Source organism: Mustela erminea, chromosome 5 (genome assembly GCF_009829155.1).
Source record: "Mustela erminea isolate mMusErm1 chromosome 5, mMusErm1.Pri, whole genome shotgun sequence".
In the NCBI taxonomy this organism is placed as follows: domain Eukaryota; kingdom Metazoa; phylum Chordata; class Mammalia; order Carnivora; family Mustelidae; genus Mustela; species Mustela erminea.
This window is the reverse complement of record NC_045618.1, coordinates 143942559-143960135: the sequence shown is the minus strand read 5'-3', so window position 1 is coordinate 143960135 and position 17577 is coordinate 143942559. Positions and strand designations below refer to the sequence as shown.

General features: G+C 56.3%; 1 protein-coding gene across 1 annotated transcript; it reads left to right on the top strand.

Annotated features, from left to right (window-relative positions):
• The first annotated feature begins 11388 nt into the window (after positions 1–11388).
• Positions 11389–17220, top strand: HSP90AA1 (heat shock protein 90 alpha family class A member 1). Its single transcript, XM_032345323.1, has 11 exons — positions 11389–11537; positions 11996–12157; positions 12246–12612; positions 12911–13044; positions 13340–13660; positions 13851–14016; positions 14391–14581; positions 14690–14837; positions 15016–15284; positions 15659–15992; positions 16434–17220. The coding sequence occupies exons 2-11, from the start codon at positions 11996–11998 to the stop codon at positions 16541–16543; spliced, it is 2202 nt and encodes a 733-aa protein (XP_032201214.1). The 5' UTR covers positions 11389–11537; the 3' UTR covers positions 16544–17220.
• Positions 17221–17577: the final 357 nt, after the last annotated feature.

The window sequence follows — 17577 nt, the reverse complement described above, 5'->3', positions numbered from 1 at the left end:
AGACAGTACCAGTCCCGTGGCTCCCCGCGGACGTGGTTCCAGAGACACACCTTCAGCACCTGCTCACTGAGAAAGAACCCGGGTGGGAGGAGGCGGTGCAGGGGTGTCTCAGGAGAGTGGGGGTGTCAGGGGCTGAGCAGGGAAATAGAGGAAAGGCCCCAGAAAGGCTGTGCTGAAAACTCTGGACTTGATCCTGAGGTCAGAAATGAACCACAGGGGTTCCTGGGTGGCTCAGTGGGTTGAGCCTCTGCCTTGGGCTCAGGTCATGGTCTCAGGGTCCTGGAATCGAGTCCCGCATCGGGCTCTCTGCTCAGCAGGGAGCCTGCTTCCCCCTCTCTCTCCATCTGTCTCTCTGCTGCTTGTGATCTCTGCCTGCCAAATAAATAAACAAAATCTTAAAAAAAACAAATGAACCACGGAAGGAGTGGAGTCATGGAGGGACTGTCACATATGGTGCCTGGGGTCATCCTTTCTGCCTCTGGTTAGACATAGTGGGTGAGACATTCGTCATCTGGATCTCTGCTTCTCCCGGAGCCCCTCACAGATGGCCGTAAAGACGGTACGTGTGTGTGTCACACAGAACGAAGGAACAAGACAGGAAAGCAGCAGGACAGAGAGTGAGCCAAGCGTTGGGTTGCGGGACGCAGACGGACCCGTGGTAGCTGACCCTCCCTTAGTAGCCCGTGTAGTCACAGCACCCTCGGGATTAGAATGAGAGAGGGAGGTACTAAACTACCAACTAGAAAGATTTTGTGATTTGTGGGCGAGGGTCCAGCGGTGTCAGCGTCTACAGGTCTTTGAAAGAGGTCAGTGCCTCTAGAGAGGAAGTTCACAGGTGAGGAAATTGAGGCACCCCGAAGTTATTCTACCAAAGGCCCGATACGTAGCCTGACAAAGGAGCAGGTTTCAGACCTGTGCCTGCAAAGACATGAAAAAATAACGCTTCTAATTTTTATATTTAAACATCTATAAATGAAATAACTATTTAAGAATCCCCCTTTTGGGATACTACTTGGCCATCAAAAAAATGAAATCCAGGGGTGCCGGGGGGGCGCTCAGTCAGTGAAATGACTACCTTAGGCTCAGGTCATGATCCTGGGGTCTCGGGAGTCAGATAATCAAGGAAATGCTCATTAAAATAACAGTTAGATGCCATCTTACACCCGCCAGACTGGCACAAACGCTAACACGGTGGACTAGGTGCTCTGGCAATGTGGACTGAGGGAGACTCATTTCCCGCCAGGAGTGTTGAGAACAGTTTGAAGGCAATTTGGCTGTATCTGCTAAAACAGGTGAGTTTCATGCTCAGTCTAACCAGGAAACACGACCAGAATGTCCATAGCAGCACCAGTTCTGGTAGCAAGGTCAGGAGACAATCCAGATGCTCACCCACAGAACAGACAGCCCAGTATAGTCGTGTAGTAGAATATTATGCAGCAGGAAAAAAGAATGAGGTACAGTTGTACAAGTCAGGAGGAGTCTATTTCCACAAACATGGTGTTGAGAAGAAAAGACATTACAGAATACATGTGATAGCCATTTATTTAAATTCAAACGCACCCAGGGGCGCCTGGGTGGCTCAGTGGGTTAAAACCTCCGCCTTTGGCTCAGGTTGTGATCTCAGGGTCCTGGGATTGAGCCCAGCATTGGGCTCTCTGCCCAGCGGGGAGCCTGCTTCCCCCTCTCTCTCTGTCTGCCTCTCTGCCTACCTGTGATCTCTGTCTGTCAAATAAATAAACAAATCTTTTTTAAAAAATGATGCATTTGGACCCTAGTTGATCGGTCCTCCTGTGAAAGACCTTAGAACCGTCCTAAGACAAGTGGAACGTGGTCCAGCTGCCCCTTTCCTACCCCCATTTTTCCCGATGAGGAAACAGGCTTCAAGAGGAAGATCCTTGCCCCAAATCAGCAGAGAAGAGGGACAAAGAAGCAGACACGTCCTCTCTCTGGGGGCCCTTAAATGAGGAGTGGGCTTTTCTAGGCAGGTACAAGGGAAGGACATGGGCCAAGGTGTGAAAGAGCAGGATGCTGGGGGGCCAGGAGGACACTTCACTGCGGGGTTTGGAGGTGAGGGGAGAAGCAGCAGGACCAGCTTTCAGAAAGCCTGGCGAACCCAGCTCAGGACCTGAAAATGACAACCCTTTCGTGGCAAGGTGGCCGGACCAAAGTGCTCACCGCCTGGGTAACTGGCCACATGGGCAGAATCCTAACAAACCGGCGGCTGCCCCCGCCTCTGTGCAGACAGAGAGGAACTGTCGGCCTGGGACACACGCCTGCTCATTTCCCCACTTCCATTTTCAGTTGGGGGCCCAACTCCACGGTAGCTGGGGTATCAGAATCAGTAGCCCCTCCGGGTCAGCGGGGCCTATGCTTGTACTGGCTGAACAAGAGGCTGCCTCTGGGCAGGGGTCAGACTAAAGGGCTTTGTCCTTGTGACAGACAGCCCCTGTGACAGCTGGACTCAGAAGGGAGCAGGGAGGGCGGGGCCCGCTGCACCACCCTGATGGCCCAGGAGAGACCGAAGGAGGTTGAGGAGAGAAGCGGGGAAGCTGGGCACACTAACTCTCCATGTTAGCACATTTTTAACATGTTGGCATGTTAGTGGCTTTTTTAACCTCCTGCCTTTCTTCATGTGTGAGGTTTTAGCAGTGACAAGCACACAATTTTTTTTTATTTCAAAAAATTGCCTTGGGGGGTGCCTGGGTGGCTCAGTGGGTTAAAGCCTCTGCCTTCGGCTCCAGTCATGATCCCGGGGTCCTTGGATCGAGCCCCGCATCAGGCTCTCTGCTCCACGGGGAGCCTGCTTCCTCCTCTTTCTCTCTCTGTCTGCCTCTCTGCCTACTTGTGATCTCTCTCTGTCAAATCAATAAAATCTTTAAAAAAAAAAATTGCCTCTCGTTTTCTTCTAGACCGTTTCCTCCCTACTCACCAAAAGGCTAGAAGCTTTGCCATGAACCGTTCAGGGTGAGACGTTAATGAAGGTGACCTAGTCTGGATCTCACATCATTCTCTCCTAATTCTCCCGGGCATGAAAAATAAACACGAAATTCCGGAACATCAAAACCATTTCCTAGTAGAGACCCCAAACAACCCATCCGCTCGCCAGTAGATGGCGCCAAAGGGTAGTCACTGCCTTCGGGCCAAGGGCTCTAACCTGGTGCCTTCACACAGGTGCTGGCAGCCAGTCCCTTCCCAGAGAGCCGCGGGCCCGGACTGGAGCCAAGAGGCGGGGATCCTGGGAAGAAGCGGGGCTGGAGGGGTGAGCGGTGAGGAGGAGGGAAAGACAAAGTCTAATTTTAATTCAACCCCAAGGGAAGGGGAGGAGGCTTGTACGGCGAATTTGGCCCGCGGGGGCTGGGGGGACTTCTCAGCTGAGCTTTGCAGACACACCTGTCGCCTGGAGGAGGGTCCTGCTGGAGGAACTTCTCTGAAGCTCCAGGCACCTCTGGGGAACAGCCGAGAGTGGACAGGGAAGGATCTGGGAAGGGAGACCAGGCCCAGCCCATAAAGCCCTCGCGCCGCCGCAGTCATCTCCGTCCAGTGAAGGAATGCCAGCGCGGCGTGAGGTTGTCTCACGGAGGGCGACGTTTCATCGAAGGGCATCATTCCCGCTGCCTGTGGAAGCTGAAGGACTGGAGGAGGGAGGCTGGAGCAGATCCAGAACACAACCCAGCAGTGTCTTCTCGCCACCCCCCCCCCCCGCCTCCCGCTGTCACCCCTCCCCGCTCTCCCTCCCAGAGCACCTGCTTCTCTGCTATAGCTTCCACGCCAGGTCCCTGGTCAGGGCTGACAGCGGTGCCGCCCCCTCCAGACAGGCTGGGGCGCCTGGGGTGGACGGCGGGGGGTGCTCTGCCGCTAGCGTTCCAGGCCCAGAGCACCGGGGGCAGGTAGGGAGATGGGGAGGATGTGGCGGCGGACGGGGGCCGCGGGCGGCGCGAGCTGGGCAGCCGAGCCCCAGGTCTTGAATGTCTGAGCGGGTGCCGCTGGCTTGGTGCCCCGGGGGCGCCGGCGTTCCTGCCCCGGGAGGTGGGCACAGAGCAACAGGAATGAACGCAGGACAGGTAAATCCAGCAAGAACCAGCTGAAGGGGGCCCGGCACGGGGAGCTGAGGGGCTGGGCCGAGTGGAACCCGGAGGATGGAGAGAAAGGACATTTAAAAGGAAAAATCCACCCGACTTGGCAGCACTCACAATGTGGGGGCCGAGGGATGAGTCAAAGATGACTCATAAGGTTTGAAGGTGAATCAGGGGAAAGTGACGGTGCTTCCAGGAAGAAGTTCAAGCCCACGCCCAGGGCTGCTGTTCTTCGGGGCCTGAAGAGCTGGTCCGGACCGGCCCACGTGTCACCTGCACGCTTATTTTGCCCCTGTCATTTGCCCCTCCCCCACAGAACGTAAGCCCGAAGGTGTTACCTGAGACGGTCCTGCTCTGTGCACCTGGCCTGGAGGGGTGCTCAGTGCGCACCTGTCCCCGCCAGACTCGGAGCAGGCCAGGAGAGGCAGCCGGGGGCCTCTGCGCGAGGGAGACCGGGAGCCCAGGTGGGACAGGGAGGGGGTCTCCCTGCACCCCCGCCTCGGCGCAGCCTCCTGACCCTCCAGGTTCCCAGCTCTTCGCCGGACTGGGGCTGCTTCCGGGGGCAGCCCTGTGCCTGCCGAGAGGACCTGGCTCCTTCCTTCTCCCCCAACCCCCCACCACGTCCTCAATCACACTGCGGGGGTCTGTTGCTGGGGGCCCCTCCACCTGGATGCCCCACAGACAGTTCAGTGCCACATGGTGACACTGAACAGGTCACCTGCTGCTCTGGCCTGGGCCCTCCATTCCCCAAGGTGACCACAGTGTCCCCCACACAGGATCTCCCATGCAGGACCCCACAGGCTCCTTCGCCTCACCTGACGGTGAGCTCACCCTGGTCGCCTGCAAGGCAAGCCTGCCCCTTCTCCGGCCACCAGCTCTGCGGGTGCAGGCCGACTCCGCTCCCCCTGGGGCTGAGCTCTGTCCGAGCGGGGCAGCGTCTGAACAGTGGGGCGGGGATGCGCCCGGGGACAGCCTCCCATGCCTCCTATGCTACTCGGGCCCCATTTCGAGTCCCCTGGCAGAGTGCCCTGCACGACCTGGCACCGACCTCTTGCTTCGGCTTCAGCGGCCACCCGCCCTCCGCGGGCTGTGTCCCCCATCCCACCCACCCCACGGGAGGGCTCTTCTGGCCTCCATTTCCTCCCCATTCCGTTCAAGTCCTCGTGTTCCTTCCGGATCTCACATTTGCAGATGCCTTCCCCTCTCCCCACCAGCCGCCAACACCACTCACTCTCCTCCATTCACAGGACCCTCCCAGCACCCATCAGTTTACAAAGCCACGTATCTGTAGGGGTTGGCCTCGTGTCTCCACCATGCGTGCGGTGGCCTAACTTGGCTCCCACTGCATCCCAGGGCCTGGACACGGGGTTTGGTAAGCAGGCAGGAAACGAGTGGGGCTCAGCCAACGACTGGACACCATTTCCCCGTCAAAGTGGCCACGCTCTGCTGACAACAATGGCAGAGCAGGGCAGGGGAACGTCTGTGGTGCCTCCTTCTGGTGACAGCGTGCACAAGTTAACAAGGAAGTTATCAACCCCATTTGGGCCTTCCAGCAATGGCTGCCCAGCTGGGCCTCAAAGAATGGGTTAAAACTGGCCAGGAGAAGAATCTTTTTGGTACCAAAGTGCCCCCAGTTTTATAGTTGGTCGGTGAGAAACTGGTTTGCTGTGTGGAAGTCCGCTTCAGGGCCAACAACAAGTGCCCAAGGCCCTGGACCACTCCACCAAAATGCTGGTCCCATCTCTCCACCTCCCCTGACTCTCAGAGTCTGGCCCTTCCTCTCTCTGGGATGGTCCTCTCAGCCCTCCTCTTCCCGCTCCAGCAGTGAGCCCAAACCGTGAGTACAAGTGCAGGACAGCGTCACGGTGACCTGGTGACTGCCAGCGCAGGTCACCCTTCTCCCCACTCTCCGTTAAGAGGACAGCACATTCGTCCGCACGCCAGGTGCCCCCGGCTTCCCTGGGGTTAGCGCACAGCCTGCACCCGCAACCTTACTATCGCAGAGATGAGACCGAAGCACAGAGAGGTTGAGCTGCCTGCTTGGAGTCACACAGCCCCTACGCAGCAGGGACGGGGCTCACGGTCCAGACCAGCCTCTTCCAGGTGTCTCTTTCCAAAATACGAACTACTGAATTTCCCTATATCGTTACATCTCGATTCTGACCATCTCTCCTAGCTCTTTGCTAAACATCTTCTTAAAAAACAGCTTTATGAGGTGTAATTGACACGCAACAAACCGCACGTGTTTAAAGTACAGGTGACATGTTTTGACACACACGTACACCTGCGAAGCTGTGACGACAAACACGGCAGTGAGCAGGCGCCTTGCCCACAGCTTCCTTGTAGCCCCTCTGTCCCCCTCCCCAGCGCCTACCGGCCCGGCCCCCCAGGCCTTCACAGATCCACTTTCCCTCACTCAAGGTTAGCTTGTGTTTTCTAAAATTATATCAATGACTGGTACCTTTCCTTCAGCATCATGATTCTGTATACACAGTACTTGTCCATATACACCGTAATCTGGGCCATAAGGAGTCTTGATTAAACATGCAAGGAGCCAGATCATGCAGAATATGTTCTTGGACCACAATGGAATAAAACAGTAGAAATCAGTAGCAAGGGGCGCCTGGGGGGCTCAGTTAATCATCTGACTTCAGTCAACTCAGGTCATGATCCCAGGGGCCTGAGGTCGAGCCCCTTGTTGTCAGCAGGGAGCCTGCTTCTCCCTCTCCCTCTGCTGCCCACCCCTGCTTGCGCTCTCTCTCTCACAATAAAAATAACGAAATCAGGGGCGCCTGGGTGGCTCAGTGGGTTAAGCCGCTGCCTTCGGCTCAGGTCATGATCCCAGAGTCCTGGGATCAAGTCCCGCATTGGGCTCTCTGCTCAGCGGGGACCTTGCTTCTCCCTCTCTCTCTGCCTGCCTCTCTGCCTACTTGTGATCTCTGTCAAATAAATAAATAAAAATCTTAAAAAAAAAAATAACGAAATCAGTCATGAAAAGATTTCTGGAAAACCTCCAGATATTTGGAAGGTTACCCATTTATAAATCATCCACAGGTCAAAGAAGAAATCAAGACTTCTTTGTTTACTTTCATACACATGTGCAGTCACTGCATGCCAGGCCTGTCCTGACCATCTCCAGAAGCAGACTTGGCTCGTTTCAGCCTCGTGACTCTGAAAGAGAAGCAGACTTTCCATGCGCCTGTGACAACCACGGGCACAGAGTAAGTGACTTGCCCAGGCCACATGGGTAGGCAGGAGCGGATCTGAGATTCGAACCTGGGCACCCGGATACAGAGTCTGGCCTTGTCTTCCAGCTGGATGGAGGGACACCAAAGGGGATCACTTTGGGACGAGCCCAACAAATATTAGGGAGCCGATCTGCAGGACTTGGGCGTGTAACAGAGACACAGCGGAAGGAGGGGGAGGAGGTTGGGTGAGAAAGGAGGTGGGGGGGGCACAGAAGAGCCGGGGTTGGGGGCTTGCTGGAGTGGGTGAGGGGGGCCCAGAAGAGCCGGGGTTGGGGGCTTGCTGGAGTGGGTGGGGGGGCACAGAAGAGCCGGGGTTGGGGGCTTGCTGGAGTGGGTGAGCACACGCCGTGCTGGGGGTCCCACATTCTGAGAACTGATTTATACAAGGGGACGGGGCCTGGGAGGAAGGCAGGTTGAGGTGGGAAGGTTCCCTAGGGAAAAGCGGGAGCTGAAGGTCCACACGGGGACATGAATTACAAGAAAAAAACCGGGATTGGTGTCCGGGCCAAACGGTGTGGGGGCCGTTCACAGAGGGAGGTTTATAAAGGTGACAGCTGGTGGGAGCAGAGACAAGTAGGAAGGTGGGGTGTCCTGCAGAGCCCGTAAGCCTGGTTAAGGCAGGCTTCTAGGAATGCTGGGGTGTCCAGAGTGTTTGGGGCATGTGTGAAGAGGGCACTGCCAGGGTCTGATCCGTGTTAACAGAGCCCACCCTGGCCACAGGGTGAAGACAGGTGCAGTTGGGGCTACAGAGGTCTAGGTGAGCCACTGGGGCTGGTGACAGGGATGAGGGACCTGGGGCATGAGGTGGCAAGAAGCAGATGGCTTCAAGAGGCATTTAGGAGGCAGAAATGGCAAGGTCACGCCAGATCCCCTGTGGGGATGCTTGGGGTTTCTAGAAGGTGGTGCTCTAGTCCGCTGCGTACTGAGTCCTGGGAGGAGACCAGGTAGGTGGGGCCGTGAGCTCAGTGTCCAGGTGTGGCGCTAGGAGAGTCCTGGCCCTGGCTTTTCTGGGCACAAAGCACAAGATACACACAGATGCACGGAGGTATCTCTCCAGGAGCTCCACAGGAAGGCCTGAGAGGGGCAAGTCTGCTGAGACAGAGGAGCCGCCGGCAGGCGGGAGAGACCCGGCATGCTGGTGACGGGACACAGGCCACGGTGGTTGGTGGGGAACGTTATCCAGAGGTCAGAGGGGAGCAGGACGAGAAAGTTCTGGTATTTAGTAACTAAGGCAGGTAGGAGAGACCTGAAGGCCAGGAGACTGTGGAGGGAGAGAGGGTTGTTAACGTCCAGACCAGCTGGGAAGCTGGGATTCCAGGAGGGGCGGTGGGGCAAGTTCTGCAGAGCAGATCTCAGCTGGGGCTTTGAAAGGCCCACCTGCAAGAGATCCTAAACTTCCAGGGTCCTGACAGGAGCTGGGTAGAAAGGAAGAAGTGGTCAGGCCTCCAGGTCAGGAGAGCAGGAGGGCCGCCATGGGGCGCACGCGGACCAGATCTCACAGCGCCTCGTGGGACGGGGAGCCGGCACCGTGGGACCGGGAGCCAGCCCGTGGGCGCTCCTCCTTCCCTCCACTCCCCTCCTCCCAACCTCGTCCCCTTCCCCCAAGCCCCTCCCCCAGCCCAGGCAGCAGGGAAAACCCGGGGAGAATTCCCAGGTACAGCTGGGGGCAAAATTACATTTTAGGAGGTGCCCAGCAAAGGCACAACGCCCACTTCCCCTGACCGCGTGGCTGCAAGTTTCCACTCTATTTTTCCTATTTTTCAAGCCAGTTAAGAAGCCCCGTGTTAATTTCACACAGGCCTAAATGGGACTTAAGCCCCAGTGTGAAAACCCTCTTCCTGGAAAAGCGGGGCTTCCCCAGAGACAAGGGTGGAGGAGGGGTTCAGACAGGTTTGTTTACACCATAAGGAGCTTCCAGATTGTTCCCCCGGGGTGGGGCTGTGGGGGGGCGGCTGGTGTGTTGGGAGGAGCTAATGACAAAGGAGCCTGGGGCAGGGCTAGGTTCACAGTGACCTGAGGGGGTCCAGCTGGGGGGTCCTCAGACCTCGTGGCTGACCTGGGCGGTGGCTAAGGGCCCCTCCTCTCCAAGCTTCTCCGGACTCTCATCGGCCATTGTTCAAAATACTTTTGGAGTTCCCACCTAGAAATTGGTTTTTGGAGCGAGTTAACCCCTCAAAGGGTGAACTAGAGGTAAACTAGGCAATAAAGAAGATGGGCTTTACAAAATCATGGTGGGTGTCCTGGGTGAGCACACATTAGTTAATCCTGGAATTGCAGGCTACTGTGAAGGACACGGTTTAAGGCAAACCAAGGGCAGGTAGAGGTAATGGGCATTAAGGAGGGCACTTGTGATGAGCCCTGGGTGTTATATGTAACGAAGCATAAATTCCCCTAAACCATATGCACATGCACAGCAGGTAGAAATCCCCCAAAGGATGAAGCACGGGTTTGGAGGATTCAGGCCTCTGTAAGGGTCCGTTTCAACACCTCCCCTTGTGCACAGCGCAGCCTAAGGAAAGAACCAGCCCCTGAGCAGGGCATGAACGTTTGGAAATTGGCTGGCAATGCGGAGAGGCATGGATGACCCTCAGTCCTGGCGCTCCTAGTCCCACCCTCAGAACTGAACCCCTGGAGTGCAACCAGGCCCCTGAGGCTCCCTTATCCAATGATGAGGGAAAAGAAGGCAAGCTGAGGACAAAGCAAAAGCTGATACCCCCCAGCTGCCCCCACCCATGTCACATTCAGTCACATTCCGCAGGCACGCCTGGCTGCCCTAAAGCTAAAGACAGAAAGAACAGTCAGCTTCCAGAGATCATAATCCTGCAAGACCTGAGTCTCCCTCAGCTTACAGATGTCTCAGCAATCTCTAAGAACAAAGCATTTTTCTTTTCCTTTCTTTTTTTTAAAGATTTTATTTGACAGAGAGAGAGATCACAGGTAGGCAGAGAGGCAGGCCCAGTAGGGGAAGCCGACTCCCCGCCAAGCAGATAGCCAAGCAGATGCAGGGCTCGATCCCAGACCCCGAGATCACGACTTGAGCTGAAGGCAGAGACTCAACCCACTGAGCCACCCAGGCGCCCCAGAACAAAGCATTTCTGTTAATAACCTAGCTTCCAGAAAGATGTGTAGGTACAACGCAGCCCATTGACAGACCCTTGAAGCGGGCAGTGTAATGTCCCTCCAGGAAGCTCCCAATTATCTTCAGGTTAATGCCTTGCTAGAAGGAAAAACCACTTGACAGTAGCAAAGCCTCTGGTACTCTGTAGGCCGTCTTTGGCATGTCAACGTGCTCTGAAAACCTCCCTTTGCCTTACCTCCCCCAACACCAAAGCTCTTTTTAACAAACCACCATTTTGCATCAAAGATGTCTGAGGAGTCTTTCTTGGGTGTGGGATGGAAACCTCACCCCACCAAACCTCAGCCATATTCCAAGACCCCATTACCAAAACCCCCACGTGGCTAGGGGCTCTCTCTGGTCAAGACAAACCAGGGGTCGGGTCTGCCTACGCATGCGCGGGTCACCCCTCACCGCACCTGTTGCCCGAACTGCAGGGCCCTGAACCCCCAGTCGCAGCCCAGAGCCTCTGATCACTGGCCCGGGCGTACAGACGCGCCCTCTCCCTTCCTGGAACCCCTGATCCCTGCCGACACCGAGTCCGGGCCAGTACCGGGTGCCGACCCCAACGCGGCGGCGGCCCCCCACGGCCGCGGGCCGAAGCCCATACAGCCCGGGAGGCCGCAGGAGCTACTAAGCTACGCCGGCGGACTTGGCCAAGCAGGAGCGCACGCGCTCGCGCCCGGCCGGAGGGGACCCTGCGGGCTGTGCAGGCACCGGGTGGGGGCTGGGGCGCCGGCGCCAGCCGCGCTGGGGGTGGTGGCTCCGGAAGGCGCGAGACCTTCGCGAGAGTTCCGGGCCGCGCCGGCGCACTGAGACCGGTGCGGGGACGCGCGCGGCGGCCGTTGGGGGTGGGGCGCTCGGGGCGGGCCCGCGCGCGCCCTGGAGAGGGGCGGGGCCGCGGCCACGGCGCAGGCGCAAGCGCGTGGCCGCGGCGGCGGTTGGGGAGGGTTCTTCCGGAAGGTTCGGGAGGCTTCTGGAAAAGGCGCCGCGCGCCGGGCGGGCCCGCGTCTATATAAGGGAAGCGCGGGGGCGGCGCGCCAGTTGCTCCTGCGTCCTGGTGCTGCGTCCTCTCGGAGCCCGTGTGGTCCTTTAGCCAAGGTGAGGGGGCGGTTGGGGGGGCTGGGGGGGCTGGGGGGGCGGCGGGGGTCCAGGGCGGCGGGCTCGGGGCGGGCCCCCCGGAGGCCCCGGGCCTGTGGGGCGGCGCGGCTGTGCTCTCGCCGGCAGAGGCCTCGGGCCTGCTGCGCCCCGACCCCCCACTCGCGGGAAAGGGGGTGCGCCCGGGTCGGTGGGGGTTCCCCGGCCGCCGGGCTTCGGCTCCGGGGTCTCGGGCGGAGGGGAGAAGGGGGGAGGGGGCTCCGGCTCTGGCTCCGGGTGGGGTCCCCGAGGGCGTGTGGCGCCCGGTGGCGGCGTGCGCACGGCCCTCGCTGTCGCAGCTGGAAATGAGGTCATCCTTTGTCGGCGGCCCCGGCTCGGCCGGCGGGCGCGGGCCTCCCGGAGGAGCGGGCGGGGGGCGCGGGGCGCGGGGGCGGCCCGTAACCGGCTGCGCGGCCCTGCAGATGCCTGAGGAAACCCAGACCCAAGACCAGCCGATGGAGGAGGAGGAGGTGGAGACGTTCGCCTTCCAGGCGGAGATCGCGCAGTTGATGTCGCTGATCATCAACACCTTCTACTCGAACAAGGAGATCTTCTTGCGGGAGCTGATCTCCAACTCGTCCGACGTGAGCGCGCGGCGCGCCGGGCCGGCTGGGCGGGCGGGCACCCCCTCCCCGGGCGCTCGGCCCTCACCGGCCCCGGCTCTGTCCACAGGCTCTGGACAAAATCCGCTACGAGAGCCTGACCGACCCCAGCAAGCTCGACTCGGGGAAGGAGCTGCACATTAACCTCATCCCGAACAAGCAGGACCGGACCCTCACCATCGTGGATACCGGCATCGGCATGACCAAGGCCGACCTGATCAACAACCTGGGCACCATCGCCAAGTCGGGGACCAAAGCGTTCATGGAAGCGCTGCAGGCGGGCGCAGATATTTCTATGATTGGCCAGTTCGGGGTCGGGTTCTATTCGGCCTACTTGGTGGCCGAGAAGGTGACGGTGATCACCAAGCACAACGACGACGAGCAGTACGCCTGGGAGTCCTCCGCGGGGGGCTCGTTCACGGTCCGCACCGACACAGGTGGGCATCCGGTGGGCTGCTTTCCTGGCCCTTGCGTCGTTGGGGAGGGCCTGGTGCTGTAGGCAGGGGGCCGTTAGAGGCCCGGGAAGCAGGTGACAAGAGGAGTGCGGTCCTTGAGTTCTGATCGTGCACCGGCGGTTAACTGCCTGGGGTTCTCCTTGCCCAGTAGGAGCAGACCTCATGCGGTTAAGTTGCTCGAAACCGTTGGGTGTGCCGTGGAGAACAATTGAGGGCTTTCTGTTTTCCCAATTGCTTAATTTGCCCATTCAGATTGAAATCGAGTTTTTTCTCTGCGCAGGCGAACCTATGGGTCGCGGAACGAAGGTTATCCTGCACCTGAAGGAAGACCAGACGGAGTACCTGGAGGAGAGAAGGATCAAGGAGATCGTGAAGAAGCACTCCCAGTTCATCGGCTACCCCATCACGCTGTTCGTGAGTGTCGCCGCCCGGTGCAGAGCGCGGAGCTGGTGGCCGGAAGTTCCTAGTGTTTGGGTCTGTTGTTGAGGGAATGAGCCAGACGTGCATTGGCGGGGCTTTGCGACGTTCCGTCTCCCTGTCCACGTCCCCAGGCTGGTTACTTAGGTAGATAACGTGAGATGCCGACCCGAGTGTTTTGGCTGAAAAACGTTTCTTTGGGTCTTACACTTGGGCGTTAACTGTGTCCAGTCCAGGGTGTTCTTTCGTTCCAGAATGCCGAGGTGACGTGGTTTTGCATCTCATTTTGAAGGTGGAGAAGGAACGCGATAAAGAGGTGAGCGATGATGAGGCTGAAGAAAAGGAAGAGAAAGAGGAGGAAAAAGAAAAGGAAGAGAAGGAGTCGGATGACAAGCCCGAGATCGAAGACGTGGGCTCCGACGAGGAGGAGGAGGACAAGAAGGACGGGGACAAGAAGAAGAAGAAGAAGATCAAGGAGAAGTACATCGACCAGGAGGAACTGAACAAGACCAAGCCCATTTGGACCCGAAACCCCGACGATATTACCAACGAAGAGTACGGAGAATTCTACAAGAGTTTGACCAATGACTGGGAAGATCACCTGGCCGTGAAGGTGAGCGCCCCGAGTCCCCGCAGCTTGTCTTGTGGTCGGGGTGTGGGTTGCGGCGCAGGCCTCTGTCCCAGCCCTCCGACTCGCCCCCCAGGAGCGCTTTTGGTTCTGTGACTGTAAGCGGAGCGCGTCTTCAGTGGCTCCTACCTGTGTTGTCCCTTGACGATGGTTCGCTGTGTGCTTGCTTAAACAGCATTTTTCAGTGGAAGGACAGTTGGAGTTCCGAGCTCTTCTCTTTGTGCCAAGACGTGCTCCCTTTGACCTATTCGAGAACAGAAAGAAAAAGAACAACATCAAGTTGTATGTTCGCAGAGTTTTCATCATGGATAACTGTGAGGAGCTCATCCCAGAGTATCTGAGTAAGTGTGGGCAGCGTGAGGCTCGAGCCCAGCCAGTGCCTCGTCGGCTCTGCCCAGTGGACTCAAGAATGCATGTGGGGGGCACCTGGGTGGCTCAGTGGGTTGAGCCTCTGCCTTCGGCTCAGGTCATGATCCCAGAGTCCTCGGATCAAGCCCTGGTTCAGGCTCCTCTTTCTCTCTGCCTGCCTCTCTGCCTACTTGTGATATCTCTCTCTCTCTGTGTCAAATAAAATATTTTTTTAAAAAATTTTTAAGAAAATCTATGTGGGGCAGGAGATGATCTTTGGTTCCTTGGGTTTACCTGTTTGTGGATTGTGATTATCTGTTTGCGTCTTTGGGGATGACTTTGAGTGCATTTGTTTGTATTTTTTCAGATTTCATCAGAGGTGTGGTGGACTCTGAGGATCTTCCTCTAAATATTTCCCGTGAGATGCTGCAGCAAAGCAAAATTTTAAAGGTTATCAGAAAGAACTTGGTCAAAAAGTGCTTAGAACTCTTCACCGAACTGGCCGAAGACAAAGAGAACTACAAAAAGTTTTACGAACAGTTCTCCAAAAACATCAAGGTTGGTGTGAACACATTTGATTCTCAGTAGTAGTGGTCATTACGGTTTGTCAGATTTTATGACTTTCATTAAATGCGGAGAAAGTTCAGAGTCTATGTTTTCTTTCAGCTTGGCATCCACGAGGACTCTCAGAATCGGAAGAAGCTCTCAGAGCTGTTGCGCTATTACACGTCCGCCTCCGGTGACGAGATGGTGTCTCTCAAGGACTATTGCACCAGAATGAAGGAGAACCAGAAACACATTTATTACATCACAGGTAAGGACGGAGGGTGCACAGGCACCGGGCTCTGCAGGTCCGCTCCCAGGGACAAGCCAGGCAAGACCACGTGGGCTGGGCGGTATCTGTGGTTAGATCTGACTAGACTTAGCGAAAGGCAAAAGCAAGATGAAGTCCTTGCCTGTTAAAAAGGTCTGTAACTTCTCCCACCCTTCAGGTGAGACCAAGGACCAGGTAGCGAACTCGGCCTTCGTGGAGCGTCTTCGGAAGCACGGCCTGGAAGTGATCTACATGATCGAGCCCATTGACGAGTACTGCGTCCAGCAGCTCAAGGAGTTTGAGGGGAAGACGTTGGTGTCTGTGACCAAAGAGGGCTTGGAACTTCCAGAAGATGAAGAAGAGAAAAAGAAACAGGAAGAGAAAAAGACAAAGTTTGAAAACCTGTGCAAGATCATGAAGGACATCTTAGAGAAAAAAGTAGAAAAGGTTTGTGACAGCAGTGTCCCGGCTGCCGCGGTCTCCTAGTCATGGGCTGCCTTCTAGAGGGCCCGGAGGGGTTGGCTAGGTTTGTCCTCCGTAGGCCCTTTATCCCCCTGTGTTTTCTGAACTTCCCGAATAGAAAATTAGCATTTCCTACATAGAAAAAACTCTTAAGGTTGCTGAAGACCCGGGGAGAGTTAGGGTATGCTGGAAGAAAGCTCTGAATAGTTGAATTGGCCGGCGGTGTTTCTGACTCGTGACTACTCAGTCCTTGGAGTCCTTGGGTTCCATGTACCCATGCAGCTGGTGGTGCTACCGAAAAATTAGCTGTAGTGGCATTTGTACGTGCATTCACTAATTTCTTCATGCTCTGCTTGTAGGTGGTCGTGTCAAACCGACTGGTGACCTCCCCGTGCTGCATCGTGACAAGCACATATGGCTGGACGGCAAACATGGAGAGGATCATGAAGGCCCAGGCCTTGAGAGATAACTCCACCATGGGCTACATGGCCGCGAAGAAGCACCTGGAGATCAACCCCGACCACTCCATCATCGAGACCTTACGGCAGAAGGCCGAGGCCGACAAGAACGACAAGTCTGTGAAAGACCTGGTCATCCTGCTCTACGAGACGGCGCTCCTGTCCTCCGGCTTCAGTCTGGAAGATCCGCAGACGCATGCCAACAGGATCTACAGGATGATCAAGCTCGGTCTCGGTAAGCTCCTCGCCGAGCCGTGGGCCGGGCGGGACCTTCAGCCCCATCAGTGTTAGGGGTGGCCCCCTCCCGCTTGGGTGACCGTAATGGCTTCTCTTTCAAAGAACAAAGGGGCGCCTGGGTGACTCAGTGGGTTAAAGCCTCTGCCTTCAGCTCAGGTCATGATCCCAGGGTCCTGGGATCAAGCCCTGCATTGGGCTCTCTCCTGAGCAGAGAGCGTGCTTCCCCCTCCCTGCCTCTCTGCCTACTTGTGATCTCTGTCAAATAAATAAATAAAAATTTTAAACAACAACCCAGAGAACAGACCTTCTGATCAGAAGGGCTGAAAAATGAAAGCGCTTTCAGCACCAACTAACGGTTCAACCTTTACAGTGGGTACAGACCAGCGTAGTGGGCTGGCTTCGAGAAACCTAACAGCAGGAGGGGTTTCTTTCCCAACAGGTATTGATGAAGATGACCCCACCGCTGACGACAGCAGTGCGGCCGTGAGTGAGGAGATGCCCCCCCTGGAAGGTGACGACGACACGTCGCGCATGGAGGAGGTTGACTAGGTGCCGCGAGAATGACTTGTACATGTATTCGATACTTTATCTTCATTCCCTCTGATAATATATTTTCAAGGATTTTTTCTTTATTTTTGTTAACATTTTAAGAATCTGTATGGCATGATAATAACTACTTAAGGGGAAGATAAGATTTCTTTCTGTTCGAGTGTGATACTGTGACGTGTAGGAGCTAAAGCCCAGCTAGTTTTTCTTCCCTAGTGCCACGCCGGCTCGTTGTAACCGGACAAGGTGACCTTTGTTGTGAGGTGTGCGTAACCTAACGTTAACTGTGGTCTAAAGTGTTTAGCTACAAGCGGATTCCTTAGTAAGACCAAATTTGTCTGTCACTGAAGTGTTCCGAGTTATACCTTGATGTTTTAAAGAGAAATGTTGGTTAAAACAGCTCTCACCCTCTAGGATCTACTTTTTAAATCTTCTGTCCCCTGTAGTTACCAGATGCATGTACCAGGCCTCTAGAAACTAGTAGTTAAACCAAGCTGAAGGGAGTAACCGTGTATAGGGCTTGTTTTCCAAAGAGGAGCGTTGTTTAGAGTAGCGACATTCTCAGCCTACTTAGGCGTGTTGTAAAGCTGTTGGAGGAGTAACTCCACAAGTTCCGTGAGTGGAAATGTAGTGCTCAAGTCACATTCTACAATAAAAGGTTGTAACAAATACAAGTTAAAGTTCCGTGAAAGTGTTTGTCTGGGGGGGGGGACATGGGCGTTGTAGGGGCTCAGGCACCCCAGATGGAAGAACCCGAGATGAAACACGTGTTGCTTATGAGGAGACTAAGAGGGACGTGGTTCCCGCGGGGGCCTGAGGTCCTCCCCGCCCTGCCCGTGCACACTGATGTGGGGGCCCTGGGGGTGGGGGGGCACGTTGTCGAGTGCGTGGCAGAGAATGGGAGCGTGACGCATACGGCGTCTCCCCTGTGCCGGGTCCCGTTCCCTGCGCAGGATTTTCACGTCCAAACTGCTTTTCTGTATTTGTAAAACCTTTTTGTCCTAAATATAGCTCCTTAATACCTCAGCCTTCCAGGT

What these genes read in the sequence shown, in the direction of transcription:
- HSP90AA1 (XM_032345323.1), top strand. Translation starts at nt 11,996, where the DNA reads ATGCCTGAGGAAACCCAGACCCAAGACCAGCCGATGGAGGAGGAGGAG. An exon ending in GCTCATCCCAGAGTATCTGA is followed by an intron (nt 14,017 to 14,390) that starts GTAAGTGTGGGC and finishes GTATTTTTTCAG; the next exon opens with ATTTCATCAGAGGTGTGGTG. An exon ending in AGTTCTCCAAAAACATCAAG is followed by an intron (nt 14,582 to 14,689) that starts GTTGGTGTGAAC and finishes GTTTTCTTTCAG; the next exon opens with CTTGGCATCCACGAGGACTC.